Here is a 27,373-nt window from a genome sequence, read left to right on the forward strand (position 1 = left end):
AGTTGTGAGATTGACTTTACTATGTAGCTGCTAGACTGGCACCATGACCTACATCCCCCCCGGGTTCGTCAACCCCAAACACTCTCGACGACACCGCTGATAATAGGGGTTCCCCTATACTACCCGCACTGCATAGTCTAGCTACTCGAAGCAAGATTTGTGGATAGGGAAAATAATTCCGGCACTGAAAATCTTTGAAAGGAACAATAACACCGTAAGCTCCTTGAGGAGGTGGGTAATGTAGGAAGAGTTGTCGAGCCGCGGTGAGCAAGTTCCTCCTGCGGACCGAGAAGTACGGCGGTCTATACTTCGATGCGTATTGGAATGCGTTTTTCTACCTTCCTTCCTTCAACCAGTACCGGTACTCGTATCATGAGCTACGCTTGCCCGCACAATACAATACGAGTATCTATGACTAGCGTACCCCACCGTACGACAGAATATGGTAGGCTACAGGTAGTAATTTCGAATGGCGTGCTCATTCATTTATTCACAGATGGGTAGACAGGTAGATAGGTAGGTGGAGCTTGGTGTTCATACCAGCTCGAGTCAACTACACACATACATACTATCCTACGTATACTCGAGCACAAGTACGGTAAAGTACTAGGCATAAAGCCAGCGGCCAGCAAAATAACCCCTGTCTTGCTCAAAAACATCTCCCCTGGCACTTGCATACATACATACTGTACGAGTGCAAACAATACTGCGCGTAGCATGGTATCAGTAACTACAGTGCACCTACCTTACCATATCAATAGTCTCTAATTCTTTGATAAACACTGCCTCCGTTCCGAAGATATCGGATTGTCTGTCTATATATGGTGCTGCGGATGAGCATCTAGACCCTCCATTCGAGGTTCCCCCCAGTGGTCTTCCTTTGAATATAAGTACCATATCCGGACATGAAACGCATCACATCAATCAAGCTAGCACGATTTTTTTTTTTTGAAAGAGAATACTACAATAATTCTAATATACAGGTGAAAGAAAAAGGGAGAAAGCTTCGACAATAGAGCTCGAGCTCAGAGTGCCGGCAAGTACAAATACCGGTACCGTAGAGGAAAAACAAAAAATAGCAGAATTCGAAACAAAAGCGAGAGGGAAAAATAATAATAAAGGAAGGAAGGGAAAAGATAATGTAGGGACAAACTTGAGCAAAAACACAACGCCTTATTTTCTGGGAAGAGAGGAGGAAGAGAAAGGGAGGGGGTTTATTTTTTTTTATTTTTTTTGCCGTTTTCGTTGGGTCTTCGGAAGGTGGCTAGACTGGGCTGGGTTGACGAGTCATGTGCCCGCCGCAGACCAGTGGAGCGATGCGGTAGAGCGACTGACGTTCCAAGGCTGACAAGCAAAAACGAACAGCAGTAGCCGTCATGAGAGAAGACAAAGTTGACACATGGGGGAGAAAAGAAAAGAAAAAGAGAGAAGTGAAACATTTGGTAGAAAAAGCAAAGCAGCAACTCACGAGAATAAAAAAGCAAGTAGAAAAAGCATGATAAACCGGTAGAAAAAGTTAGGATCCCGGAAAATAAAAACCTCCCCCGCTATACCCAAGTACCGCGCCGCTATCGCCACTGCCGCCCATGAAACCCGATTTTTTCGGCCGCTGTGATAGGAGTAGCGAACAAAAAAATAGTGAGAAGAAAGAGAAAGATAATATAACAGGCAAGTCTGATCAACCACCGCTAATGTGATTTCTGGTAGACCGTCAGGTCAAGCACCTCCCATAACGACATCCGTGGGCTGTCCATTCTTCTTAGCAACTTCCCATTCCGCCTTCTTCCTCTCGACCTCCTCCTGGGACATGCCCTGCATCCATGGAGCATTGCTCAGGAAGTCGTGCCACTTATTAATCCGTTTCCCCGAAACAGCCTGCATCTTGCTCTCCCCAGCAAGCCGCTGGGACCTCCTCTGCACCATAAAGTCTTCGGTATTCTGCGCGAAGAACAAGCGGTATGTGTTCACGCATATTCGTATCTCCATGTTCTCTTCGTTGCAGAAGCCATCTGCTGCCGAGCTGCCAATCATCTCGCGAGGGGAGCCGTCTTCCGGGAGGTCGTCCTCCGAAGGCCTATTTCTTGCTAAGAACACTTTGTCACATCTTCCCAACGGAATGCCCTCTGTCGGTGCGCACATCATATATGTCTGGATGTAGTAATTCCAGCGCTCGTCTTTATCGAGTTCGTTAGCAATCGTCATTTCGTTTCTTGGAACATATCGGATGGCCGCTTCCTTGTTTTCCTCGTTCTGTTCAATTATTAGCAACAAAATCGGCCGGGTGGAATACATATATTTTTCCTTACCCAGTCGATTCGATAAACACTATCTTCAGGCGCGAGCATCTTCTCGATACTTCTCCGATAACTAATCAGCTCCTGGTATTCACCACGTTCTTTGGTGAATTCTCTGCGCTCTCTATCACACTTGAACAGTCTGATGATATCGGCATTTCCGCCCTTGTCAGAGCTCTTCTCTTTGGTGTCGTTTGGCACGATAACCTGGATAAACCTCAAAATGGCTAACAACAGCTTGTCAATGGTGTAGAGTTGCCACCCCTTCTGTACATAGACAGATCTAAGCCCTTCCTCAAACGTATTTGAGTCGAGTTCGGCTTCGATAAACTTCTCGCAGTGATCAAGGACTTGTGAGTAGTAATTCGCGTTCGGGCTTGTATCACTGAAAAGCTCTTCCATTTTGGAGGAGCCAGGAACACTACTGGAACCCAGCAAGTGCAGGTCGTGAGCTGCCTTCTGCTGTCTTCGAATGGCAACATCGTTGCGAATTTCCTCTTCACAGGCCTTAATGTCCGACAGACGTTTGCAAAGTATTTGGAATGTGCGGAAGAAACAATAGATGGTTGTATTCGCATATAGGGTGAACAGGGTTCTCTTGACGGGAAGTGATGTTTCATCAGCATGGGATACTGGAGTGCCAGGTTTCATATCTGGGAGGTGCTTTGTAGGCCTCGATATCCAATGCTGTTCTTCTTTGATCGGTCGATCCGAAGGTCCATCAAGTGCCATCTCAATGTCGCTATCATTCTGGTTCACCTCCGGAGTGGACTCCTTGCTTCCGCGAGAGGCGACACTCCCTTCCTTATCTTTCCTGGAGCTCTTTCCATTCTTGCCAGTGCCGCGCTTGAGAACGTCTTTGAGCAAGTCGTCCTGTCTGCCGCGGCGCGCCGCTCGAGTTGAACCCTCTCCGGCCGCGGGCGACCCTTCGTCACCATCATCGTCGGGTGACTTACGTGCGATGCTGTTGACAGTGTCCTCAACATCCCTTGAGTTCATACCGAAAAACAGCGGGATAAAAGACTTGATGAAATAGTCAATCTTCTCGCGGTCGTTGGCGCTAAAGGTGTTGCTATGCTCCAAAGAAACAGCTAAGAGACGGCTAGCATCAAGGATGATGCCAAAGTCTCCGAACATGTATGTGAATTGATGTTCGGCTATAGGTGTTGTAGAGCTCTGGCGTCTGACATCCTGTGACTTGTACTTCGCCTGAATATCATTCACCAACGCTTTCGTACTGAAAGCTTTCTTATCATTCGCCTTAACCGTGATGCCCTGGTGGTCCAAACTCTTCCAAAACACCTTGGCCGTTTGATCACGCCATACCCTTTGCCACTCCCTCTGGGCAGCCTTCCACTCCTCTTCTTTTGACTTGAGGCGTTTCAATACAATCGGTACAGTTACGACCGGATTGTTGTGAAGCATTTCGATCACCTCCAGCCCCTTTTCCTTATCGTAGACCTTTTTGATGATACGCTGATATATTGTTTTACTTTGTCCGCCCAGACCGGGGGTTAGGCGGAAATTCGCCTTCTCCTCTGGCGTCATATTTGCTATTCGCTGGGCAATCGGTTCAAGAAGCTGTATAGTCCTCGAATTGGCTTCGATATTGAAATCATAGTCGTGGCGCTCCTCCTCAATTCTGTGAAGAATGTCCTCGTACTGATTCTTCTTATGCGCAACAAACCCGGAATCCTCCGAAGCCCATGTCGGGTGAGAAGCCCATTGATCATTAAGGACTTCCCAACACATCTCGTCCCTACCACTGCAAGGTTTTTGAGCTTCCTAGAGGTTGAAATGTATTTAGCTAGATAAATTTTGTTTTTGTCGGGAGTGTAAAACACTTACCAGTTTCGGCAGCAATCTATAACTAGGGCCAAGCCCACGACAAAGATTCAACCTAACCTTATTGACTGTGCTGGGAGCGTTGTCGATTAAGTCATCCGCTTTCCCATCGTAGCCAACAAATCTCTTGAACCAGTCCATCAGCTCCTTGTTGCCACTGATGAAGTTAGATACCTTATCGACAAGCATATCTTTCGCAATTAGGTCATGGGAAAAAAGATTCAGGAGCTTGAGAAATTCGTTGTACGTTTGTTTGTTTCCAATGAACTTCTTAACGCGATCAAAGAACGCAAGCTCCTCAGTGGTCGCCATGGGCTGTGGTTGCGGTCCAAGAGGTTCGGGGTGGAAAGGTATTAACGTAGGCGAGACGGCAACCAGTTGTTCAGCAACAGAAGGTTTGGCAGGGTGGCCGACCTTATGTCTCTGCCAAATGATGTTAATCCTTGCCAAATCCCGAAATTACCATAGAATGACCGTATCAGTATCACATACCTTGTTACCTCTTGATGCGTTTGAGGTGCCGTTCACACTGTTATTCTCGGCCTTAGGTTCCTGGACAGTGCTAAGTCCTTGGGCACCACGCTTCTTCTTGTTCTCCTTTCCAACGCTAGGAGGAGGCGGAAAATTTCCCACCGGAGGTAGCCTTGATGCACTAGGCGCCCCCCCAGGCCCAGGAGGCCCATTCGGGCCTAAATGCCCAGTATGACCGGCTGCCTCATCAGCAGCAGCTTTCGCCGCCGCTGCCGCACGAGCCTGAGCAGCGGATTCGGGGAGAAACTGTTTAAAGTCTTCTAAGAGGTCCGGCGCCGAGTGGAACAATTGAGTAACTTGAGAATAAACATCTTGGATGGGTTTTGATTCCCGTTGATAGGTCTGAAGAATTTCTAAAAAGTTCTTATATATATCTGGTTGTTGCGCGAATCGATTCTGGAAGCAAACAGTGAGCAAAATTGATATACAAGATTGATTTGATTGGCCATCTCCACATACCTTTATCTTATTCACATAGCTAATTGCGTGGTTAAATTCTACTGGACCCTTTCCAGACTTAGGGTCATTAACTCCAGCTGTAGGGGTTCCAGGACCTCCAACCACGAGCCCAACGGGCCCTTTCACACCGGAGCCATTGGTATGAGCTGCAGCGGATTGCAACTGGCTTACACCCTGCTGTACACTGGCCTGATGTTGGGCTTGTTGCTGCGCCACTTGGGCTTGCACGAGCTGCTGTTGTTGGTGCAACTGACGGGCAGACAGAGGCTCTGACGGCTGTTGGGGTTGGGACTGCTGCGCTCCACCCACCCCGCCCTGGGGGCCGTACAACCCATGCGCATATGGTGTGTCCCATCTACTAACCTGTTGCCCATAGAATATTGAGTGCTGACCTTGTCCAGGACCGTTGGCACTACTTACAGCAGCCAATGGAGCAGTATTCAACTGCATCCCACTCCTATCACCTCCAATTGAGACCTCGCCACCCGAAGCAGCGTGGTGAATTCCCGAGGGAGTCGTGACGGTGATTTTAGTATCTCGTGGATCCTGAGAGCATTCGATCCTGTATCCGGGGGGAAGGAAGGTATTAAATCCCTGGATCAGGCTCGGATGACCGCTGAAGAGTGTCGAAACTCTGTCAATAACCCCGGGTGTGTCGATTCTAGAGCCCATGCAAGATATTTAAGTTTAGTTTCGGTCCTCACTTTCGCAAATAAAGGGGTTAAAACTTACGTTTGACTCTTAAAGTCCTTCATGATATCCAGAAACTTGTTGTACACATCTGGTTGATCTTGGAACTGAAACTTTACTTGATCCAAGTAGGATAAGGCATCCTTTACATTCAAATGACCATGAGCACCCTGAAAACCCAAAGAAGAAGAGGCTCTGCGACTGTCGAAATCTCGCTCCGCAGTGGAAGGCAAGATATCAAAGGGAAGGGGGCGGGAAGGAGGAGCGGTTGGTAGGGGGCCTCCTACATTTAAAATGGGGCCCCCAGGCCCACTGCCGGGTCCGGCTGCGGATGGGGGCATCGAGGCCGCGGCCTGTTGAGCTTGGCTCTGGGCTTGACTTACAGAGTTGGTGCCTGGTTGGTGCTGGGGGGGCCGGGAATCGGCTTGCTGGGGGTGCCCGACAGTCAAACTAGACATTGGGTGGTGGACGGTCCCCATAGGCCCTTGCTGTTGCTGCTGCTGGGGCTGTTGCTGGGATGGATGGGGTCCCTGTGTAGTTAAAAGTGGCATCTGGGTTTGGCCAGTAGCCGGAGAAGTTTGCATAATATTTGAGGGCTGTTGAGGGCCTGCACCCTGTAAACCTGGTCGTTGAGATTGGGCCATACCTTGTTGGGCCGGTTGAGTAGGACCGGGTGGAGGACCTTGAGGAGCATCACGTTGTTGTGGGGGGCTAGCGCTGCTTCCGGGAACAGGAGGGGAGGGGCCGTGTGGGGATGCGCCGGGAGCTGGCTGCATTCCAGGCAAGGGATATGACGGGTGCGAAGCAGAGAGTGTGGGGAGAGGGAGTGGTTGAGAGGGTGGGTGGTAAAAGGCAGCTAATGCATAGAAATCAGAACTGAAATTCTTGATCACGCGGGTCGAAATTTATTGTTTCCAATTTTCATCAACTTACATCCAGACGGGTTTAGAGGCGGCGGAGGTAGGACTGGACCGCCCTGGGCCTGCTGTCCTGGACCGTTCCTGCAGTTTGTGCACGTCAGCGGCTCTTGCCGGGAAAATGTCTTCATCTGTATCGGGCTAAGGAGGAACTCACTGATATGGCGGTAACGACCTATGCTGCTGCAACGGAGGAGGTCCCTGAGGACCGTTGCTTGGTGATTGTTTCTGTTGATCTGGGGGATGGGATGGGTTCCAACTGTCTTTTCCGGGCATGATAGGGAAACCCTGTGATAATTACTGTACTTGACCGCGGTGAAACTTTGTCTTCGCGGGAAGTTAGCTAGGAAACGGGGAGGGTATCTTGAATGATACAAACAAGTTTGGCGGGGCCAGATAGACCGCGCAAAAGGAGCGCACCTCTTGAACAGAAAAATGGACAAGAGATGGGTGAACAGACGGGGATCCCTTTCGCGTTCCCGGGGGAATCTCCCTAGCAAACACTGCAAACCTAGGAAAAGCGCGATACTGATTCGACTTAGGAAGAAGTAGCGAGTCGCTCACTAAGAATGGTTTGGGGGAGAGGAAGGATGTTGAGTGTTTTAAAGGTTTGGTGGGAGGTGGGATGATGATGGGAAGGTGAGGACAGGGTGTTGGGGGGTGGGAAAGTAGACGGGCCACCTCTTCCCTCTCTTCTCTAGGGCTCAATCTGTTTTTGCGCCAAATGAATGCGTGAAAAGTCCGCGAACCGAACACGGTTAGCGCGCCAAGCCAGGTATATTCAAGCCGCACAAATTGCCCTGCGAGGAGCCGAACAATAGAATTATCCTAGCCAACCGCCCAATCAACGCTCATCGGGCCCCTCTTATTCCGAACGGTTCGCCGACTATTACTCCTGCTAAATTATGCATACTGTAATCGAGCTCAGTCCCCCAACGATACACCGCTGGAAGTCACCGTGCTTCGGTATCAACAGCTGGTATTTCAACAATCCCAATTTGTTCCAACTTTAACCATAGTATGATATTATACTGTATTCGGGCAGGACGGTATCTAGGGGTAATTCCCAACATCTAACTCATGGGGCGCCGTAGACCTTTTTTCTGTTTTTAACGAACATTAGGCATATCCTTGCTATCCACATGTCACACTCACTCCCGGTGGGTTGGTAACACAGCGATTTTCGCTTCATGCACAATCACTCGAACTCCTCTACCTTAAGGTGATACCTTCGGGATCTCTGGTATCTGCTCGACTAAACCCAGCGCATATTCCCCAAGACCTAAGAGCAGGGGGCGACATTGACCCCCTATGATATATGGGAGCATGGCCGTCACGACATTGTTACAGATATTGTGATATTGTTTTAAATTGCGATATTTTTTGAAAGTCATTTTAGGTATAGGGTTAGCAAAAGAAATTCTCAGTATGATATGATAATACCGTATTATTATGATATGATAATATGATGATTATGATATTATCATACTGTTATATCATATGTGTTCTGTTGGCTTGAGCCCTGGCCCTTTGTTTGTGCCCTTTTTAACACGATAAACATGCATGTGGGTGAGACAATAATGGAAAAAATATGGCACTGCCAAACACAAATACTGTATGATATTTCTAGAAAAATAGCATTTTATTTAGGGTAGATACCATTTTTATGAAATATCGCAATATATTTATGCTGGCACATGCCGAACAGGGCCTAATTGAACTATGATAACAGTATCAAATGTTCACTTACCCGTGATACCTGTCGTGATCACTCTGGAAGTACGGTACCCTTTCTTTCTCCTTGCCCAAAAGACCTGCAGAACTACAGGAAAATTAGAGAAACCCTCAGAACATACATGGAGATAGGGGCCTTAGTTGTTTGGGCTTTATGGTAGTATATTTTTGGTAATGTCGGGGGTAGGAGAGGTCCAAATGTTTTATATCTTGGCATCATACTAAGGGCATATAATTTACAGAAAAGTAGCCCTCCTGCTCACTCCAAATACCATTGTAAATTGATTGCCGGAATCTTATCCGCACGCAACATAGCAGGATCCATGCTTGTACCTTGTCATGGCACGATAGAGGGCCTTTTCGGACAGGTAAGGAATAGACATGTCCTGACTTGCATATCTCCCACCTCATCGGCTTGCCTCATCATGGTGGAATGGTGTGTGCACGCTCAATTTATCAATATGCTTTACAAACGAAGTTTCGAGAAGGAAAGAAACAAAACTCGACAGTCATGATAATAGTACATCCCCGAGCGTTCCCAAGTGTTCCCATACGACAAAAAGACGGAAACATTAATCGTCCGAGGAGAGAGACAAAACAAGAAATATACCCATACTGTGAACAAACGCCAAGTGGATGAACAAAGAAATAGCGAAAGTAGAGAGAGCAGAAAAGGAAAAACATAAATCTAATTTACTCCCCTAGAACCGTGATCCCGGTCTCCTCCTTAACGTCGTAGCTTCTTGGGAACTTTCCATCAGCTGCCCAGAGCTTTAGTATATCGGTTAGGTAATTTAGTTTTTCTCTAATACCGAAATCTAATAGCGCCTTGTTCTTTGAGATGAAGACTTCCTTGTGGGTATCTTCGAGGGACATAACATTGAGCTCGTGTGCTTTGGTAATCATGCGGATTGTTCGACCACCAGAGGAGACGATGAGCTTCGTATGATCGATAAAGTTTAACTAGGTGTCAGAAAGTTAGCAAGATATAAATATTAACTATTGGAGCAACAAACCTGGAAGGATCCATCAGAGAAGCGGAAGAGCGCACATCTCTTCAGCCTTGTATAATGGGTAACGAATAGCATTCCAGGATCGTCACCACCGCCAACTGTTGGCTCCCTGATTACAGAGTCTCTTTCCACACACCATTGCTCGACAGTCTCTAAATCCGACTTCATGTAGTTTTTGAATCTCTTCCACATCTGCATCTTCCTGGCAAGTCCTTTGCTGGTCCTCTTCTTCTCGTTGAGGACCTCCATCTTTGTCTGAAGCCTTCGATATACAGTGTCCTGCGAAGAATCACTGATGTATGACTGAGTAATGAACTCGACCCTTTCACCACTGATGCTATCTACTACAAACGAGGTGTTATCATTGAACATTGCTGTGCAGGTACCGTCTGTGAGAATGTATGCCACCCCATACTTATTGGTGTAATCTACCCATTTTGTGATAAAAACATGCTTATTGGATTCACCTCTGCGAGAAGACTTCACTGCTGCGATGGTAGCGGCTGGTATCGGAGATAGAGTATGAAGTCTCGAGCTGGCAAATGCCTCAAGGCTGTTAATGAAGGATCTTAATGATGAGAGTACTGTAGATGTGGCGGTTGAACGAATAGGGACACCAATCTTGGAACTCAGGTTAGGGCCAAACGGAATGATCGGGCCTTCAGAAGGTTGCGAAGAAGACTGCGAGGAAGGCTGCGAGGACTGTTGCGATGAGGACCGCGTTGAAATTAAAGACTCCTGCGACGATGGCGGAAGTTCGTATTGGGACTTAGCTGATGAAGAAGAAATTGGCCGTGATGGCCGACTCTGCAGCCTTCCCTGAGGTTTGAGTGCCATTACAGTAGATGGTGCCTTTACAAATTGCTCATTGGCTTCCAGTTGACCCGCAGTTCTCAACTCCGCAGCATGTGATTTCACAGCTTGGCTGCGGAGAGGAAACATGCTCTTCCTGGCAGCTGGGGAAGTAACAACAGTGCTTCTTCGTATAGGTTGTGCTTTTAGACGTTGAGCGGCTGGCTTTGCTATCGGTTTCTCCTCTTCCTGGTCTTCGAAGCCATCATCGGATTCTTCTTCCGCTTCAGTGACCTTAGTTACTTGTGAAGCAAGTAGTCCCGGTGCATGTCTCGCTGGCATTAGCCCAGCACTGATAAGTCCAGTCCCTCTTGTCGGACCCCACAATTTGGATGCCTTTCCCTTTAGTGTATTGGCGCCCCGCATTCTAGCATGGCTATCTCGCGGACTTAAAGTTTCTGGTAGAATATAAGCATCTTCTTCCTTCTGCATCCTCACCTCATCTTCGAGCTTTATTTTCACTGTTTGCTTTTCGGCCGCAAACTGCTGGTTTTCATCACCAGCAGACAACACTGATGACGGCCTGGAAGGTAGAAGACTTAGAAGCTCCATACTCTCGCCTGCATGATCTCCAACAGCGCTAACCGGCCTTCCATCTGAACGGACGCCAATACCGCATTCGCGAGCAACCTCTTCGTAGTTCTTTATCCAATCCTGCCTGTTTGTGCTAACAGCTCCTACGCTTTTTCCACTAGTGCCTCTCCAGACTGGTGGTTGCTTGCCAGCGCCGACTGGAATCGATCTCGGAAAAAAACCAGACTTGAAGAAATAATGGTCGGCAATATCGTCCAGTGTAGGCCTAGCATCGGGGTCATGATTGAGAATTGAGTGAACTAGGTGCTTTGCTGCTGAACTAACGGGCACCTCCTCAGGCCAACTGAAGGTATTATGGCGAATTTTTCTACTTGTTGTTAGTGATACGGCTTCCATTTTATTCTGGCCCAGGTCGGGCACGTACTGATAGATAACATTTACATCACCAGCTTGGAAAGGAGGCTTCCCGACGAGCATAGCATACCTGAGCATAGTTAGTAATGTTTGGAGATCCCTTCTTGCAGGAAACCTACATAATAACACCAACTCCCCAGAGGTCAACCTCGAAGCTATGTCCTTGCCCTTCCTTTCCACTACCAAACAAAACCTCTGGAGCAATGTAATTTGGTGTCCCGCATATTGTCCTCTTGCGATCGTTTTCGTTGATAAGCAAAGCTGCAAGCCCAAAGTCACCAATTTTGACGTTCATGTCTGCGTCCAAAAATATATTCCCGAGTTTAAGATCGCGATGGATAACTTTCTTTCCATGCATATATTTCAATGCACCTAAGAGTTGCAATAAGAAGAATCTTGTTTCAGGTTCGGTAAATCGCTTACGGGCTCGCAACATATCCATTAATGACTTATTTGGGCACAGTTCCAAAATCATGTAGATGTTGTCACTATCTTCGAAACACTCGACAAACTTGACGACATTTGGGTGGATCATTGTCTTATGAACTTGAATCTCCCCGAAAAACTATGAATCGTTAATAAACATTTTCTGATGAGGGAAATATGAATGGACCTTGGCCTTCATTCTCTGGTTTTGCAGACTTTTCTTCGCGACAGTTTTTGCCGCGAATAGTTCACCTTCTTTATTCTGGACCAGAAAACACCTTGCGAATCCACCTTCACCAAGCTGTCTTCCACGATCATACTCCGCCCGTCCTCTTGTATCCTGCAGAACCTGTGGTGGGGTGGCACACAATAGCTTTTTCTTTCGGTCTTTCACTGCAACTCTGGGGGTTTTCGGATCACCCAATTGTTTCTGGTTTGCAGTACTGGAGGGAGCTGGTGGGGGCCTCGAAGCAACAGTCGGTGCAGTTTTCAGGGGGGCAACAAGTTGGTAGTCGGACTGCTTTCGTAGAGGAGATGGATTGGTGGCTCTCGCCGATCGTTTCCTGGCCAGAGGACGGGTAGGGAGGTTTGGGTCCATTGAAGATAGTGCCGATTTTTGTAAAGCGGCCATTTGGGTTCACAAGTGCTTAGGTGTACTTGTGGCTTCGGATGTCGACGAAGCACGAGAGAGTAGAGAAACAAAACAAGAGGACGGTAGAAGAGATAGGAAGTTACCCACCAACTCTAGAATCAATTTCGGACAGAATCCGAAACAAAAAGTGATCTAGGACAGGATCTGGTTGATTGCGGTTGAAAGTGTTAGGGGTCAAGAAGCGAAGGTGATGTGGAGATGAATTTGGACCGCCCGACTGTTGCTTTTTGCCACAACATCCCGTTGCTAGGGCAACAAAACAACCACAAAGTATCTTGGCGCTAAGTCGGTCATTGATAGAGTATTCGAGTGTGATAGTAACCTAACCGGTAGTGATTAAGCAAGTTACTGTACTGTACTTATCTTGACTGATGGCTCCGAGAGGGCGAACCCAGGCCGGGCAAGGGAACACAACTGCTGGGCAGGCTTTCCTCGCTCGCAAGAAGGCAGTCAATCGACGCCTTCGCACAAACCAAAGCAGTGGGGTTGCAAGGTTCGTGATCGCATGTATTCAATCAAGCGGGCTCGCACGGGCGCAAGCAATGAAGAGCAAAATAAGAAGGAAGGGAGAAAGCAATCAACTAACACCGCGGTCCCGTTCCTGGAAGTGTCCATCCCCGTTCCCGCCGTATGATAAGAGTAGTACGGTCAACAAGGGAAATGAAGGGGAGTTGAAAGCACCCATTATATAATTATAGGACGGTTGCCCCCACAAACACTCGGCAGATGAGCCACCTCTACTAACCTTATGGAAACCTAACTAAGGCCCTGTTTGGCACGTTGGAAATACTCAGTATTTTTCACTTTTACTCAGTATTTCTGGAAGTGAATGTAAAAATATACAGCACTGTGTTTGGCAGGTACTGTACACAAATACCATGGTATTTTTATACCTTAGAATTTTTTCTACTATATTTTTTTTACTGTGATATTTTTTGTAGACTTGTTTGTTTTAAAGTATAAGAATTATTTTATTACAACCAAATGTAGATTATTCTAAGATATTAGGTATTAGAGTAGAGTAAATTTTTGCTATCATTTTGTTTTTCTTTATTTATGTCAATATAGTTAAAAATTCATAATATTGTTTCATGATAAATTTTTTTTTATACCATTTTGATAAAAATCATGACCTATCATACAACCCAAATTCCAGTCAGTAATAAGAGGCTGAAGCAAATCTATTCGAAATGGATGGTTCTTAGTCACTTTAGCCTCTGTAAAGTAAATCCTGCCATCCTTCAGTTTATTTTTAACTATTATACACTAAAAAAGCAGTCTACTGTTAGGTTGATTTTTTTTTATGGACATGCCAAACACCAGTATTTCTATAAATATCATACTTAGTATTCTTATTCTAAAGAATACTGCATTTTCAGCAAATACTGAGTATTTTTTACAGTGACATGCCAAACAGGCTCGAAACTAACTAAACCCAGGACACACAATTGAGGGTATTGTGCAAAAAAACAAACGTAGCTGCGTTTCTGTTCCCACAATACCGTTATTTCGACCGGCCTTTGGGTTGGACGGATCATGCTACGCTTCCTCGCACTTGGTGTGTTGGATAAGGCTGATTAGCATCTTCGCTTGGCTGTGCTAGATCGGAGGGGCTCTAGGGGGATGTAGTTTTCGGTCTTTATAGTTGATGGAGGTGAAAGAATCGCTTAGTGCAAGAGTCAGTTATGATGACTGTCAGAGGTGCAGAGGTGTGTGCTCTATTTAGGGTTGCTAGCCAACAGCTCTTTGAGTATCATAAGAGAAAACTTCCACAAACTTAACTCTATACATCCGTCCATGCCCTAGTTCTCACCCGCACACATTCACCTTTCTGTGCTCCCCCATATTGTTGCTCCCGCAGCGCTTCTTGTGTTATAGTGTTCCACTACTGGGGTTATCGTGCCATCAAGAGTCCCATTGGGTTAATGTGGAAGCAGGAGCATGGCTTTCAGGCTTGTAGTTCCCCTTTGGGGTCACCATCTTTCCTCAGGTGGCCAAGGTTGCCCGGCATTTCCAGATAATCATGGTCGAGGTAAGAACAATGGCTTATCGCATTCGTGGTAGAGTAAAGTATTCATACCTGTGGGCCATAAGCAAAATTGGCTGCTCATCTCAAGTTACCTATTGCCACGAGTTAGCACTGTTACTGTTCTGCGTGTGCAACCGGAGGAAAAAAAAAAAAAAACCTGGTGCGACGGAGGAGGCCAGCATCCCACTCGTTCTGTGTTTCTCTATATCATACATTATAGTAAGGCCAATACCTATGGTAGAATATTTAGAAATGAGGGTTTGGCCTTGACTCAGTGTCTGACTAGTGTTATAAGTCACCTAGTTGTGTGGTCGCCAGCCAATGCTGTGCGCAAATTGGCACTGTAGGGTCCAATAAGACTGAGCTCCGTGTGATCGGTGAGTAGATCAGTGTTAGGCTCAACGTTCTCCTAATGTTCCATTCCCTAGGCCCTTTGCCCTCAGTTCCTATGCTTTGATTTTACATTCCTAAATTTTCTTTAAGCGATTTTTAATAACTATTACAGCCGTGGCTTAGCTCCCAGCCTCTACTAAGATAAATTTGGGTTGCTTCACAGCACTATCTGGTATTGCATTGTATTTGCATTATATTGTACAGTACCCCGAACTGTTTAGACTCATCATTCGGTCCCAATTCATCAGCGAGTGACAATGTGTGATTAGAATATTCCTCGCAGGTGGAGAACCAACCAACTGCTTACAGCGCAAGACAAGAAATCTGGGGGGGAAGGCTGTGGGTGACTTTGGTAAACTGGATAACTTCCTGCCCTTTAATCATAGTGTAGTGACCTCGAGAATAAAAGTCATGATAGATCCTAGGCACCCAGAACGGATGGGGAGGAGAGTTTGTGGAAATAGGAGTATGATTGGTCGGTTTATCCTGACCTACCGAACCCCATTTTTCTCACTGATATAACTGCTCGCTCTTTGAGTCTTGGTTTTTTCCTGGGGGCTGTCGCGTAAATTATGGGCAACTAACCAACTATGATATTAAACTCATATTACGCGGCCCATCTCTGCTAGCACGTCCGATAACTTTCAAGCAAACAACACCTTCACCCTCGCCTTCACCCTCACCCTCACCCTCACCCTCACCCTCGCCCTCACCTTCACTTTTACCTCCATCTTCACATTTACCTCCACCTTTATCTTTACCTTTGCTTCCCCCCCCCCTCCTGTCTACGCTTCCCTGGGAATCCGCTAGAATTACCTCCATCACTTTTTTCTATACTCATACACGATACTTTCCTCTCCTCACCAGCATTTATTGTTTGATCGATAATTGCCATTGTGTATCCAATCATGTCGACTCGACCCCCTGCTTGGGGGACCCCTAAAATGCGCCCCGACAAGATAGTTTACCGTTATAACTGTCATACCTGTAAAGTCCATTTCTCTTCCAGCGCTAGGCACGGTGACCACCATCTTGCATCTCACCGCCCATTTAACTGTACCTACCTACCAAGCCCTCCTTCATCTTCCCGCTATATAATGAGGCAACAACCCGATGTATTTGCAGAGATAGACTCACGCGATCCTCTTGAGTCTATCTTGCACTGCATAGAAACAGGCTGTGCTTGTCCGCGCTTTGAGTTTTCCTCTGATGATCATAGCTCTCAAGCTTGCACCAAGGGCGGAGCAAAACCAAATCTTGATGGTGCTGCCGGAAGCACTTTGGCTGGGGAGGAACTCGACGAAGACTTCGACATAGACCCAACAGAGGTTAAACTCGTTCAGAAGTCTGGAAAGGATGAACACTCCATGAGGAAGCGTTTTAATAAAGGAAAATTTGGGCTTAAACAGAAACTTCGTGATGAGGCTGCTGGTAGAGACCTCGAGTTTTTCAGGGCCTATGAAGCTGCAGATCGGAATATCTTTGGACAAGAACGGTTCGAGGAGCTAGAAGATAAGGCCGAGGCTAGACCAGATCCGAAACAGGGTGTGAGGGATCAAGCCGAGCGGAAAAGAGATAAGGCAAAACCACTCGCACCTGAGGAGGAGAAGGCGAGGCTCGATTGTTGGAAACATGAGGTTGGTCTTAAGGATCTCGAGAAGGAAAAAAGGAAGCAGGACGAAGAGCTTCAGAATGCTATAGACTCGCTCATATTTGACACTATTTTTGACCTTGAAGAAAAGGAGCAAGAAAGGAAGAGAGAATTAAAGGCGAGGAAGGAGAATAGCAGACTTCACTTTGAAGACATAATTGAGGATTTAGCTCTAGATTATGAGCAAAATATTGCAGAGGGGGAGAGACAAGATCTTAGGAAAACACTGGGGAAAAAAATAACCCATGCTCTCGGGAGGGAACGAGATGAAGATATGGTGGATGAAATTGCATTTGATCATCTGCAACGCGTTGCCGAGAGATTGCAAGAGCAGAACCGGAAGAGAAAGGGCAAAAGGCAAGAGAGGGATCGGAACAGGATTATGTTCGATGAAGCGGTAGATAATGCTGCCTTAGACCATCTTCAGGCCCTCGAGGAAAGGGCCCGGGAGCACTTTCGAAAAGCCAAGGGGATAAGAGAAACTCGGGGGCTGGCTGCTCAGCATTGGGAAGATGCGGCTGAGACGAACATACTAGATTATTTCCAGGAGATCGATGAGGGAGAGAGAGAGATGGAGAGAGAAGCACTTGGAAGAAAACAGACCCGAAGACTAGCAAGAATGAAGGCAGAGAAAGAAATCGAAGAAGCTATGGTGGACCATTTGCAGGAAGTCGCTGAACACACCGAAGAATATTCGAGGCGTCGGGGTGGGAGACGCCAAACTAGAAGTGTTGCTATAGGTTCGGTAGGCACTGCGGGTGGTGGCGCTATCGGGAACCTCCCGCTGGAGTCTGAAAAGCTGAAGGAGTTGAGAGTCGGGAACTCAGCTTTATCCGAGGACGAAAAAGCTGATACTGAGAAACGATCAGAAGCATTCTTGCTGAGGTTTCAAGGTCAGACAGGCATTCCGGATGCTAGTGGAGACCATCTTGCCACGCAAACTTCACAAGGGCAGACTCGAAAGCCTGCTTCGCCCACAAACGTCAATCCTGTTTTCCACTCCCCTGAAAAGCGCAAATTTTTTGACGAAGAAGCTCTGGCTCAACCGGAGCATGTCAGGGAGGGCTCTGCCTCTGTCACGGAATCCGGGGTGATCCGTAGAAGAAAGAGGCCCAAAAACTCTAAGCAGATGGAATACGATGCAATGGTGGACGAAATGGTTAAGAAGTTTGAAGCAAGTAAGCGTAGTGGGAAGAACCCCAATGTAAGTATCTCGCTATCCCTGATTTCTATTTGTTGCAGCTCGAAAGTCGTCGTTCGAGAGCCCAGCCGAATGGTGACTAATGGGTATAGGCAATATGATCCACAACCTGTGGCCTATCGTCTCAGGGAATAGGAGAGGGAGGGATATGAGGGGATGTGGCGGGTGTCATTTAAGTGTGGGAATTCATGTTGTGAGCTTGTGATGAGTTCATACGGCCTTGAATATTTCGAGAGGGGGTATTTTCTTTTCCTCCTTCTACAAACTTGCATTTTTGTTCTGTTGCTGTCTCAATTCACTATGTTCGTCTACTTTCTTCTGGGTGCTAAATTGGGAATTGTATTTTGCTCTGTCCCTGAAAAAAGGGTTTCAGGCTGTGCTCATCCTGAGACGTTCAAGGGTGTCCTGGTGTTTATTTTTACGGAGCGGTGGGGAAGGTAATAAAACCGTAGTAGATGGGCTTAGATTCTAAATAAATTTGTGGATTGGGAGATTCAAATATCATAATATGATAACCTCCCGTATTAAAAGATCTTCCTTCGCAATAAGCTGATGTACGAGTGATAGATAATGATGCTTTGTGGCAGAGAAGTGTGCCAGAACTATTCTCGTCGTTACCGGTACCGGCCTAAGTTGTGCTTTGGCTTTATGGGATGAGATAGGTTAGGAACAGGGGCCTGCTGTTAGCCATTGCTGTTATCGCCACTGCAGCCTTCCCTCTACAAGCACAATTACAGCCGCGTGGGCTTCTCTTTTTCCCCTCCCTCGCAAGCACGAAGCCCCCCTAAGCTGGCACGTCTTTCTCCTTCGCTGAATTAATCGACTCTTCTTGTTAGGGTTCTAGCCCTACCCCGAACTACCTTTCCCACTTACAGTATCATACTGTACAAGTACCTCTTGCGGGGCTGTTCTTTTGAGAATCTTCGGAACCATTACCTACTGCATAGTGTTTCGTGGTCGAGGCGAGTTCGCACATGAGAAAAGTACCCTATATGGCTTCCCTCTTCCTTTATGTACAGAATTTGATGTATCTGATAAATAAATAGGAAAATTATAGCGAGTAGAGTTAACGTATGTTGGAACGGAGGGGGGATTTATGCTTTTCGCTTGTTCTATTTTTTGGTTGGGTTTGTTGAGATTATTTGGGAGAGAAAGAGCACTCCGGGCTTTTCATCTCTGTCGTCTTTCGCGGGGGCCTGCCTCGCGGTTGCTTCCAAGGTACTGCCCGGGGGTTCTCTGATATCCTCCTCCACCTTTTCTTTTCCGAGCCCCCAAATCCAGGACCAGAATCCCTTCTCTTTGACAAACTTGACGGGGATAGGCCTTTCAGCCAACATTTTCTCTTCCGCAACCCTTTTATCTTCACTGATTTTTCTCCCAGGAAACTTCCCCTTTCCGCCCTTCAACTTCCAATTCTCCTCCTCGAGCTTCAATACCCTATCTTCGCTCTCTCTTGTCTGTTCCTCGAGCCTCTTAAACCTTTCCTCGTCTACTAAATTCCTCTCCTCGAGCCCCTCTAGCCGATCAGCAACCATATCCCTCCGGCTCGCCTCCTTCCTCCTGGACCGAATCTGCTCGAGGAGAATCAAACCTCCAGCAACGCTAAATAAGAAAAACTCGCTGATGAAATTTGCGCCGTTCTCAATCGCTTTATTCTCACTGAGCGGTCTAATCCTGGGCGGCTTCTTGGATAATTCCTTCCCCGCCCTCGCCGCAGCAGCCTCACCGCCCGTGACATGATGCACAACCGAGCGTGGGGGCAGCGGGAGGTTCGGGGGTATATTTGATGTAGCGGTGGGGCGTTTTGCCTCTCGCTCCTTCGATCGCTTGGCGGCTTCCTTCTTATACCATTCGCGTTCAGCCTGGTCGGCTTTCTCGATGGCGGCCGAGTCCCGCAGGATACCGAGGCGGAGACGCATGTCTACGCGGTGGATTTGCTGCGCTATGTTTATGCATAGACGCCTGAAGCGGGGGTGGTCGCGGGCTTGAGCTCTTATTCGACTCTGGGAGGGATAGTGTTAATTCATCTCTTGCTTCCTTTTGAAATAAAACGGGTGAAAAGGTTGAGATGATGGATATAGATAGATAGGGGTACCTACTGCTATGGGCTTCGCTAGCGTGCGAATTGCAAGGGAGCCTAGTTTCAACCCTGTTGTCGACATAACTGATCGGGTACTGTACCGAAGGCGGGGGAATTAGTCGGGATTTGGGTTTACGTCTTAACGCTGCATCTAGCTTCACGAGCTCATCGAATCCTGGAATCGGATCTGAGATTATAAGGAAAACACTGGGAGAGGGGTTCTCGCCTCGTTCCGGGATTAAACAGCTAGCTACGGGGTAGGAAGAGGAGGGCGACGTCGCCGAAGTAGAAGTCAGAGGGGTAAAAGGCGAGATAAGGTGGGAGATTGATCAGATAAGCAATTAAGTTTTTTTATTGTGGTGATGAGGGAAAGCTTGGCTTTGCAGCGCAACTTGAACACTTATGATAGGTCTAGTGGTATTGTATGCACTAGAGTATGATACCGGTAGTTAGCTTTGGGTGTATTCTTTTTTTTTCATAATTTTTTTGTTATACTACTCCCTCATGATTCAATTCGCACTCTGAAGAACAATGAATAGTTACCCAAAGACGAACGACAAAAGTCTGGGCGGAACGATAAGATCCTAAACCTAAACTTATAGTGGAGTCTCCCACATAATCTGAGTCAGATACATGAGCTCTCACGGCAATTGGTTAATTCGAGGACTGAGCCCAACGAAACAGTATCCTACACAAACCTATATTTCATCAAAGAACCTTGAACGAAAACAGGTTAGAAAACAAAAGTTGCCATGAAGCACTTCTTCTCATCGGGCCCCCATTCGCACCTCTTGTTGCTGGGAAGTTAGTAATGTACTCTTGTAGAAAACCCCGCACGAATTGTAGCTTTTGAAGCTGGGTTTTCTGGCCGCAAGGTTTCTTTCTGGGAATGAATTCGGTAAAGTATGTTCGCTTCTGTACTGGCGGTTTGGTTTTCTTGTCCGTCCTCGCGATTTCGCGATTGCCCTGTTGGGGGGGGGGGTGTTGTGTGGACGGTAAGGTGTCGTGGTGTTTTGTGGTGGGAGGGTCCGTTGGTAGGCTACGTGTATGCGGTGGGCGCGAGTCTGTTCGCGGTGACGGGGGAAAGGAAGGAGGGGGGGAGGGGTTTCCACTGACGGCCATGTATTATCGCTCAATGCTGGCTAAGAGATGAATAACTGTGCACCCTGATAATGCGCCGAAAATGGGGGTGAGAAAACATATCAATACTCAACCATTCTCACCAAGATAGTACAAATTTTTTTTTAAATAGTCTCTTTGGTTTGTACTGTACAAACATACAAAGTTTGGAATTTTTTGCTTCTATTCCTAGATAAGAGGAGTTTAGTGTGAGATGCCTGACCCGAAGGCCCGGAATCCTTTAAATTGGGGAGAGGGATACTGCTAGGACGTTGGAGTTGCCTCTCTTAGTAAGGTCAATTTTTTATTTGTCTCGACTGGGGGGCTGTGGTTTTTTTCTTCCCCTTAATCCAAAGAGGGAAATTCTGGACGTCCTAGCGTCACTAGTCTCTGTCGGTTTCCGCAACTGCGTCCACAAAATTCCCATACCCTTCCAAATAATATGATACTATTAATACTAGCCCTTGGAAACTCCGTAGCCCTCTCTTTCCACTGTCCAGCGTGATAAAGCAAATTGCGATAAAAGTTTACAATGTCCCTCGAGGCGTATCCGAAAGCGGTTATCTGAAATGCCCTTGTTATTCTGTCGCCTCCGATAGGTACGAGTACTGTGGTGGTGTTACACGGTTCCTTGCAGAAACAGCTGGAGAGAGAGTGCATGGAGGTGACTTTCGGAGCACAAGGAGCCATTCTACCGGTAAACTTTGAGGGAGCACATCTGCTGATGCTACATGTGGTGTTCCTCGCCCGCCATAGATTTGAGACCTCACACAGTTTCTAGGCCGTATGGTACATACGGGGGCTCACTCGCTCTTAGTTATTCCAATTCTTACAGTAGGTTTTCAAAACCATGGATGACCTCTGATGGCTAGATTTGGGAAAAATGAGTATCATAATATCATGAGGACGTCAAAGTGGCAGTTTTCCCCGCAATGCTCTCAATTGTGTGTTTTGGGCTTAGTTAGTTTTAGCTAGGTTTCTATATATGGGGTTAGTAGAGCGACTGTTTGCGGGGACCGCCGTCCTGGGGAGGTCTGTGGTGGGCCTCTCGCCCCTGCCTCCTTTACCTATCATCATATGACGATCGGGCGGGGACATCGAACGTGGAAAGCAGCCAAAGGATCGAGCTGCCTTTACGGTGATGATGGGCGCTTTTGGGAACATGGCCGCGATGTTAATTGGTCTCTTTTTTCTCTTTCTTTCTTTATTATAGCCTTCTTGTGCTTGTGCGAACATGTTTGATCGGATAAGTGCGATCACAAGTCCGGCGGCCCTCTGCTTTGTTTGTGCGAAGGTGTCGATTGCCCATCTTTCCCGCGAATGAGTGAAGCTTGCTATCGTTTGTATTCTCTTTCCCAGATCGGGTTCGTCCGTTCGGTATTATACTGTGTAGGTTCCCGCTAAGAAGTTAGTGAACAGTTAATGCAAGTCAACCTAAACTAACCGTTCGCTAGCTTTCTATTGTGTACTGTACTTGAGAATGATTTAGAATTGCACGGAAGGTACCGGGAAATTAGAGAAGAGAGCTTGGGGGTGATATCATATCCCTATAGTCCAAATAGTACTATATAGGATACCACGCTTGGGTATTCTCGCCATAATCTCTCCAATGGACTGATGAAACCTGCAGAATCACTGGCTCCCTGATGGGTGTGTGGCCAAGTGTCTTTGCCTCACGGACTTCAATTATTTTTGGGGGGAAGCCCCTCTAACGGTAGCAATAGCATAGAGTTAAAGTATCGTATATAGTGAACCCGGCCGGCTTCGGGTACGGTCAGACTGACCGAGGTTTCGAGTGGTACAGTATAGTAACTTGTGTTTCATTGGATGTCTGTCGGCTTTTCCTAAGCATCTGGCGGACTTGCCTGGGCTTCCTAATCCATCGACCCAGCGGTTTACTGGGCCCCCACAGGCTTTGGCGGCCGGAAGTAATTTAAGCCAGACTGACGACCTGAAAGCTGGGCCATGGGTCGGATTGACCGCTTGGGGTCACAGCCATCCCTCCGATCAACAAGCGAGCCCCACACAGGGCCAATAATAAGAGCCCCGGCGCGGGCGACTACCCCACTCCCCACACATCCACCCAATAATCTGAACCACACTGCCATCCCCCCAACTCCGTAGGGGTCCAATCACAGATCCCAGCAAACTACTCGTAGATGAGTTTGGGTTCCATGCAGAAAAATCTATAATATCATAGCTCCTCCCGTAGTTGGCCCTCCATGGGTATGGCTTCACCAACACCATTTTGAAGTTGGCTAGCTTTATAGGTTGACATCTCCCTGGAATCTCATGTTTTCCGGTTGGAAGACATCTTTGTCGAAACAACCCAAGTAGGGAGTCTAGTAAGCACCAGCTAGTTATTAGTGCTAAGAATTTGTCAAGATTATGGAAAATTGCAGGGCGATTATGGCAAGATTTTGGAGGATCTGGGAGCTGATAAATGGCAAATTAGAATTTTTCTTGCAGCAGCAGTGGGAGGGAGAGGCGGCCTGAGTGGTTCAGGAGATGCCTCTTGTTCATTTGCGCTAGCTAGTGCTTGCTGACTAACAGAGCTTTATAATAACTTCTTACATGCCCCATTCGTGCCCGCCTATCCAGTGACCCAGAGTCAGCCAAGCTGTGCAAGAAGTCATTGAAGGAAATGAGTTTCGTAAACCGCAAAAAATCATCAAAACGAAAAGCGTAGAAACTGATTCTTTCTTTCCCCTTGTTAACTTCCTTTCTTCTCCACCCCCCCCCCCCAGCCTTAACCTTTTTTTATTGTCTCTTCTCTCCCAGTGTGAGGTACGATAGTGACGGAGGCAAGAGTCAATTGCGATAAAGGGGGGTTTGGATTACATTGTATTAATTATTTTATTTTTTCTTTCCTCTACCTTCTCCCTCGTGCCTGTGATCATATATTGTAGGGTGAGATAACTTATCATACAGTAACTTATGGTACTGTACCCATACTGGAGTCGGGTTGAGCTGGGGGACTACTCGCACAGCACAAGTATACTGGATCGAACTGTGCGTTATAGTACCCTATCCACCGCCCCGACCGACCGCGCAATGAAGAATGCAGAAGGAAGTGGAAGCAGATTAGAGAGTTTACACAAACAGACCTAGGCGGTGTTAGCATAAGTTGGTGGCAAGGCTTGGCCATGAAATCGGACTTGGAACTGACGGCCGAAATGCCAAAGTCCACGATACTTTTATGCCTTTGTCAGGGCATAATCTTGTAGCCATGCTCCCTAAGTGTAACAAGGGAGTAGTGGTTACACAGCGAAAAAAAAATACTAAGGCCGGGTGGCTGACCCCTCATCCTCGTATAACCAGCAGTGCACGGTACAGCACCAGTGCTCGGGATCATCATAAGTCGGGTGCGCTTCCGAAACGCGTAGGACATCTAAGCGGAAACCAGCACGGATTAGGAAACTTTAGCGATATCTCATGATCGCAATGGGTGAAGGAGAAAACCGGTCGCGCTTGGCAATTTAACTTCTTTCCGATAGTATTGCTCACCTACAAGTAGGCCAGGGACTACTCACTCACAGGATCACCGGTTTGCTTTTACCACTACCTGCACTTGTATGCATAGCTTAGTACTGTACTTTCATGACTTGTTGAGCAATGTTTTGTTGTTGGGCCACTAGGGGGGGGGGGTTTAAAGAGAGTCTACGGTATTGTACAGTACTAAGTCAAATCGTTTCATCCGATTGGTGGTAACCGAACAACACCTCAAAAAACCCCATCCCACTGATCAACCACCCCTCAACAACAATGCCTTCTGAAAAGACCGGCCATCTCTCAGACTTTGAGAAAGGGTAAATTGTTGCTCTGAGAAAAAAGTAATTCTCTTTTGCTGAAATTAGAGGGCTCTTAAACCGTTCAAAGAGTACAGTACAGTTCTCAGTTTTCATAAGCACTATCAAAAGAGGGGTGATGAGAAAAACCTTCCAATACCAGGAAGACACAAAATTATCGATAGTAGAACCTACTGCTGCCTAGCCAGAGAGTCCAAGGAGGCACGCTGCCAAATCCTGTCAGAATTGCGCAATGATGTTGCACCATATGCCTCTCTGAGTACTGTCAAGAGAGCTTTGGCATCAGTCAATATAAAGAAGTAGAGAGCAAGGAAGAGAGCTCTTCTGGAAGATGAGCATGCTGTCAAGAGATTAGCTTGGGGTATGGAGTATAAGGATTGGACAAAGGAGGACTTTGAGGGTGTCATCTTTAGTGATGAATGCATGGTTGAAAAGTCCAAAAATCCTAAGGGTATTTGGGTATTCAGAACACCTGAGAAAAAGTGGCACAAGGACTGTATTCATAGAGTTACAAAAGGTCCTGGGATAAAGCTGATGGTATGGGCTTGTATTTGGGCTAAAAATAAAGATCCTCTGATTCCTATTTTTGAGAAGAGTGTGAACAGATTTGTATATATTGGAGTTTTGGAAGATGGTTTAGTTGATACCTGGTAGGAGGTGGGGGACACAGTTGGGGATCCTATATTTCAGCAGGATGGTGCAAAGATACATACTGCAAAAGATACTATGGCTTGGTTTGAGGAAAATAACATACAGGTTATGGAATGGCCACCCAATTCCTCTGATCTCAATACTATTGAGCACTGTTGGAAGAGGGTAAAGGAAAAGCTACACCAGCGCTTTCCTGATATTCATAAGACTAAGGGTGGTCTAGAAACTGTTAGAAGACATTTAGTAGAAGCTCTTAATGAGGTTTGGACTCATGATATAGTGGGGGATTTTTGGAAAGGCTGTGGGAGTCTATGTCTAGGAGAGTAGCTGCTGTTTTAGATGCAAAGAGATGGTACACAAAGTATTGATTTTTTTATTCTATAATTTGTATGAGAATTTTCTTATATCTATTGAATCTCTAACTAAATTTTCCCTTCATTCTGGGTAGTTGTGGTTGCCTAGGTAGTAAATTTATAGTAGTAGTGGAGTTGCGGTTGCATCGCTGGACGAAACGATTTGACCTGGTACTTATGTACTGTCCGGAGGTGGCATCTAGTCTCTGATTAGCCTGGTCCACAAAAAAACATTTCACGCCCCATACAGGATCGTGAGACCCCCGCTCTTTTCTCACCTATGCATGGGCGCTAAGTTAGCAGATAGTATTCGGGGCCCAAGCTGGAGCCTAGCCTTTCTGCTTCTCTCTCTGATTCCGATCCCCAGCCTTTGAGCCTAGGTTGGTAGTAGTACGTGTGGTTCCGGAACCCTCAATTTGGATGCAATTTTTACTGCCCTTGCCAACAGTAGCATCTACCGTGAACGGAGGGTTGGAATAAGAGCCGCTTTTCGAGATGCGTTCGGCCTGAGACGCTGTGTCTGCGTTGTAAGTAATATCTTTATTCCAACAATTCACTATGACGCCGCAACCCTCGCTCTCTCCATCGATTTTAATTTTGAAGGTAGGGTGTTCAGGCTGGGGGCGACCTGTGGACGAATCACGAGTCCTTCCTGTTTGTTGTTGCTTTCTATGCACTGGGGAGGTACCCTTCTCAGCGCCCTCCGATTCAGAGCCCGAAGAATCGGGCGGGGTTAGGGATTGATCGCCGGAGATCCTGTTCTGTTAATTTAGCAATGACGAGCCTTTGGCACCCTTATAGGAAGACTTAGTAACAGGAAGGACTGACTTGTTGGAGGTGGTGCCGTTCATTTTCTATCTTTTTGGTTGGATATTGAAATGGTGGAAGGTGGAGCTAGAGTATGATGGTGTCGAAGCTGGTTGTAGGAATGGGGTGAGGACAGGGCGTTTACATATATTACCGCTTGAATCCGGTGATAACAAGGGGGTGGGAAAACCCCCCGGCATTAATTCTGGCAGATCCAGGCGCAGGCGCCGAATCGCGAGAAGAAAAGCAAATTCTCAGTGATTCGTGTCAATCAGGTGTTACCTGCGGTGTACGGTACTGTACTCGGGTACGGTATTGTTGGCGCTCTTGATGAGACATTGGAGACGAGCCTTGCCTTACCGCTGCTATCACAACACTTTATTACTAGAAAAGGTAATCGGATATCTCAGCGGCAAAGTTCACACCCTCCCATCCCACACAACCTCATGCAATAACGCCTTGTTCATCCATCCGACAGGATTCTAGAAGCTTTCGACGCGATACCCCTCCCAGGCCTAGCACCACGAAGTGACAAAACCCGCCGTTGAATGCACTGGATTAATGGACTTGTTGTGGTTGTGAAATAATGTATATAGACAAACACTCTAACCCTTCCTGAAACTTCATAGGCGTTTGGAAAGTGACTCATTGTGGGATGAAAATAGCATAGCTGGCATCTGCACGTACAGTACAGTACGGTACTTGCACATAGCTACTCGAGTACAGTATGGGAAGCAAAGCACTACTTCCTCGGGTCGACACAACCTCCTCCTTACCTACCCGACTGGTTGACCAAGCCTTCTGCAAAACTTCTTGGCACCATACAGGCATTTGTCCTCCTCGAGCCAGCACACCCAGGGTGTGCCACCCCAAAGGCAAAACAGGTTTCTTGTCCTAAAAACAAGACTAAGGTTTTATT

At 46.9% G+C, this 27,373-nt stretch overlaps 3 protein-coding genes; all 3 read right to left on the reverse strand.

Moving 5' to 3' along the window:
- Positions 1–938: 938 nt before the first annotated feature.
- On the reverse strand, positions 939–6,595 carry GSTUM_00008435001 (uncharacterized protein; the record flags this gene model as incomplete). XM_002840040.2 has 7 exons in its annotated part: positions 939–2,250; positions 2,307–4,079; positions 4,143–4,562; positions 4,632–5,066; positions 5,130–5,177; positions 5,550–5,790; positions 5,862–6,595. 7 exons carry the CDS (start codon positions 6,593–6,595, stop codon positions 1,717–1,719), a joined length of 4,185 nt encoding a protein of 1,394 aa, XP_002840086.1. The 3' UTR covers positions 939–1,716.
- A 2,870-nt stretch (positions 6,596–9,465) lies between these two features.
- Positions 9,466–12,340, reverse strand: GSTUM_00008436001 (uncharacterized protein; the record flags this gene model as incomplete). Its single annotated transcript, XM_002840041.1, has 5 exons — positions 9,466–10,218; positions 11,044–11,236; positions 11,294–11,353; positions 11,403–11,848; positions 11,897–12,340. The coding sequence occupies 5 exons, from the start codon at positions 12,338–12,340 to the stop codon at positions 9,466–9,468; spliced, it is 1,896 nt and encodes a 631-aa protein (XP_002840087.1).
- A 6,262-nt stretch (positions 12,341–18,602) lies between these two features.
- Positions 18,603–19,797, reverse strand: GSTUM_00008437001 (uncharacterized protein; the record flags this gene model as incomplete). XM_002840042.2 has 2 exons in its annotated part: positions 18,603–19,638; positions 19,735–19,797. 2 exons carry the CDS (start codon positions 19,795–19,797, stop codon positions 18,748–18,750), a joined length of 954 nt encoding a protein of 317 aa, XP_002840088.1. The 3' UTR covers positions 18,603–18,747.
- Between the last annotated feature and the right edge of the window lie 7,576 nt (positions 19,798–27,373).

Source organism: Tuber melanosporum (genome assembly GCF_000151645.1).
Source record: "Tuber melanosporum whole genome shotgun sequence assembly, scaffold_47, strain Mel28".
In the NCBI taxonomy this organism is placed as follows: domain Eukaryota; kingdom Fungi; phylum Ascomycota; class Pezizomycetes; order Pezizales; family Tuberaceae; genus Tuber; species Tuber melanosporum.